Source organism: Arachis ipaensis, chromosome B05, assembly GCF_000816755.2.
Source record: "Arachis ipaensis cultivar K30076 chromosome B05, Araip1.1, whole genome shotgun sequence".
NCBI lineage: Eukaryota > Viridiplantae > Streptophyta > Magnoliopsida > Fabales > Fabaceae > Arachis > Arachis ipaensis.
The window spans coordinates 140,005,262-140,009,324 of record NC_029789.2 but is presented as its reverse complement, the minus strand read 5'-3'; the positions used below and the strand labels follow the sequence as shown (position 1 = coordinate 140,009,324).

At 37.7% G+C, this 4,063-nt stretch overlaps 1 protein-coding gene across 1 annotated transcript; it reads right to left on the bottom strand.

Annotated features, from left to right (window-relative positions):
• LOC107644468 (asparagine--tRNA ligase, cytoplasmic 1) lies at positions 1,043-3,911 on the bottom strand. Its single transcript, XM_016348332.2, has 6 exons — positions 3,372-3,911; positions 2,436-3,029; positions 2,000-2,256; positions 1,767-1,896; positions 1,578-1,636; positions 1,043-1,489 (listed from the first exon to the last, which is right to left on the bottom strand). Exons 1-6 carry the CDS (start codon positions 3,855-3,857, stop codon positions 1,306-1,308), a joined length of 1,710 nt encoding a protein of 569 aa, XP_016203818.1. The 5' UTR covers positions 3,858-3,911; the 3' UTR covers positions 1,043-1,305.

The following is a 4,063-nucleotide window of genomic DNA, read 5'->3' as shown; positions in this document are numbered from 1 at the left end:
TGACCATCATGATAATGATAATGTGAGTGTTATTTTCTTTTTATTGTTATTCATGAATTTGTTTCAACCTATATATATGCAATATAAGGTTGTCATAACATGAAGTACTTATGACGAGGTATATGAAATTTTTAAAAAACTAAAAAGTGGATATGTTAGGTCAATAGAAGTTCTCAAGAATAACCTCACATGTTTATATGTATATTTTTTTTCATATTTTTATCAAAAAATTGTGGAGTTCGTCGTTAGGGTAAAATATTATTTTTATACTTAACATTTAAGCTAAATTCTAGTTTAGTTCCTAATATTTAAAATGTCTTATTTTTGTGTCAAACATTTTATTTCATTCTATTTTAGTCTTTTGATCAAATTCTTTTCCTTAAAAAATATCCTTTTTCTACTATGATTTTCTTTTAAGTAATGGCAAAAATTATAATTGTATTGATTATAATAATAGTGGTAGTGATTTGAGAACGAAAATAGTAGAAAAATAAGACTTTTTAATGCTTTGAAAAGCTTCTTTGTACTTGCTTTAACTAAAGCATTTTGGAACAAGCATTGTTGATAAGGTAACAATGTATAAAGTGGTTGTAGTTAACCAGTTGGTAATGTATAAATAGAAAGGACGCGATGACGCATAAAAGTGAAAACATAAGGACAAATTCCTCAGGCGACCATTTCATTACATCAATTGCGAGCATCACTAACAACTTAATCTTAGCTCAGTAAATTACTAAATTAGAGCTCTCTGTTTGAAACTTTGGATTGACCATGTTTCCTCCATCTTTTGCACCTAGTTAATAGCAGCTTGGTTTCTCATGTGTTGAATAGCCCCAGATATTAAAGGTTCCATATGTTTTTAATCCAACACAAAACTCCGAGCTACCACTTCGTTAGTGTGTGATTGGAGAAATTTGGGGTTTACTTTCTCTGGTGTATAACTGATTTACAATCTTATGTATCAATGTATTTGGTTACCATAACAGCTTTGGCAAATGAATTAGCTAGTGTATATAGCTCACAACCAAAAATATATAAATACCTTGAATTTAAAGCAATCTGGCATTTCACAGAAACAAACCTATGATAATGAATGAAGTACAATACAAGACTGGAAATAATAACTTTGATTGAATTATAAAGATTCTATCCTTTCAAATGGATGTAGCAAAACAAAGAATAACCCAGCACATGTCCCAAGGTTGAGTTGCATCAAAACGTATTCACTAGATTTCTGTTTATAACTCCAACTACTTGTGGAATCAAATTGTACTAGTCACACATGCAACAGATCCATAACTATGATCATAGATCTGCCCTACCAGGATAACGAGGGAAGGGAATCACATCTCTAATATTTTCAAGGCCAGTTGCAAAAAGAATCATCCTTTCAAAGCCAAGACCGAATCCAGAGTGTTTCACGGTTCCATACCGCCTCAGATCAAGGTACCATTCATATGGCTCAAGAGGAAGCCCCATCTCCTTTATCCTGCAACATAAAAATGAAATAGTTATAAAAAAAATGAAAGAGAACACAATTTGTGATCTATAATGTATATAGCATTTATATTTCGAACCTTTGAACGATCACATCATATCGCTCTTCTCTTTGGCTTCCACCGATCAATTCACCAACCTGAAATTTACATTCATGCTTTAAGTTCACCAAGAGAAGAGGCACTAGGTATCTAAAAATATTACCAATAGCTACTAGCCAGGCACACAAGATATGTTTAAAAATCGAATCAAATACGCAGGACAGATACCTTTGGTACAAGTACATCCATGGCGGCAACTGTCTTTGAGTCGTCATTTAGTCGCATGTAGAATGCTTTGATATCTTTTGGATAGTTATACACAATTACAGGTTTCTGAAACTTTACCTCTGTAAGGTATCTGCATAACACCATGTCCCAGATATCAGTTACTCTAAGTCAATAAGAAAGAAGATCTTTGATAAGTGAAAAACACAAACCAAAATAAAATAAAACTAAAATACCTTTCATGCTCAGATGCCAAGTCAATTCCCCATTTCACTTCATTATCAAACTTCTTACCATTCTTCACAGCCTCCTCCAGTATTTCCACAGCTTCTGTATATGAAACACGAACAAATGGGGTAGAAGCAACCATTTTCAAACGATCAATGCAACCTTTATCAAACTTATCAGCCATGAACTTCATATCTTCTAGGCAATTGTCAAGTAACCACTGACACAAAAATCTCACGTATGCCTCGGCACAGTTCATGTCATCCTGCACAATAATGAAAAGTCGTGAGTTTCAAAAGCATAAGACATTGGCACTAATAATAGCAACAAATAATATAATTAATGATTAAATTTAGACATGGAAAACGTAAGAAAAGAATAGCCATATATTCTCCTAAACTTATAATAATAGAACAACTGAGAATGAGTTCAAGGCCGATATACCTTCAACTCTGCAAAAGCAAGTTCTGGTTCTACCATCCAAAATTCTGCTAAATGTCTAGAAGTGTGAGAATTCTCTGCACGAAATGTTGGCCCAAAGGTGTATACACTACTTAGAGCACAAGCATATGACTCAACTTGAAGTTGGCCTGAAACAGTCAAGAACGCTTGACGGGCAAAGAAATCTTTGGCATAGTCCACGTTTCCATCATCCTTCTTAGGAATACCGGGTTTAAGTTTGGATCTCTCCTCCAGCTTCGAAAGAGTATCCTTTGATTTTTTAAGCTCATCCACAGCAGCGCCAATTTCCTTCTTACTTGCTTTGGCAGATTTCAACTGGGAAACAATTTCCCCTTTCTCCTTAACAACAACTCTAGCAGCTTCCACCTCGGCTTCTGTTGGAGGAGGATTATGTACTAGTTCCTTCTCCAGTCTCTCGGCTTCACTGAGCAAAGTTGTTACTTGAAACATTTCACCAGCACCCTCACAATCACTAGTCGTGATTATTGGTGTGTGCACATATAGAAACCCGTGCTTATTGAAAAAAGTGTGTGAGGCATAAGCAAGAGCATTTCTAATTCGAGCAACAGCAGATATCTGCAATTGTACACAACAATCCAATGCTGTCAACAAAGAATCTTGATCTAAGAACAAGAAATATAATAAAATTTGATCTCAGGGTAAACACACAACAAAACTTCCCACTCTTGTCCATAATCACCTTCCATTCATTTGAACAAATCAAATAGAAAATTGGTACTCAATACTGATGCACATTAAACAGTAATGCATCAAGCACTATTTTTTATTTTTTCTAATCTATGCCACTAGATGAACTCCAACTAATCTAAGATTGATCCAAGTCAAGTTGAAACCCTAATTTACAATCACCAAAAACAAACAAAATAAATACAAAAAACTGAAACTTTAGGAAATTACCGTGTTGGTTCTAGAGCGAAGGTGAACGAAGTCCCTTAAGAATTCAAGTGTGAGCCTCATTTTCGGAAGAGGGTACTTGGCAGGGTCGACGGGTCCCACGTGAACAACCTTCTCCGCCCTCAGCTCCACCTTCTGCTTCGCCCCTTCCGGCGGCAACTTAAGCTCGCCGTCAACCACCACGCAGGTCCCCGTCGGTACCACCTGAGACAGCTCGCCGGCGACAAGCCCCGCCTCCACGATCACCTGCAGATTCCCGGGGCATGATCCGTCGTTGAGCTCCAAGAAAGCGAAAGCGTCCTTGTCGGCCTTCCTACCCGTCTTTACCCACCCGCCCACGCGGGCCTTCTTGCCCGCTAGGCCTGACCCACCATCGGCCCGCGAGATTATGGAATTGATCGGAACCCTATCCGAGAACTCCGCTTTCGGAACGATCCCGTCGTCGTTTATGGTCGTCGCGGCCAATTGCTCCGCCGTAGCTTCCGCCATTGGCTTCTTCCTTTCTCTATTTCTCTCTTCTGGTGAGAAAGTGAAAGTGTGAAACAATGAGACACAAATATCGGAAAAACCCTAGCCTTTTTTGTCAGAGAAAAACACTTTTTTGTCTGAATTTATGATTGGGCCTAATGGGCCTGGCCCATGAATTTCGCGCCACGTGGAGGGGGTGGAAATAAGAGACTGAGATAGACAAGGTT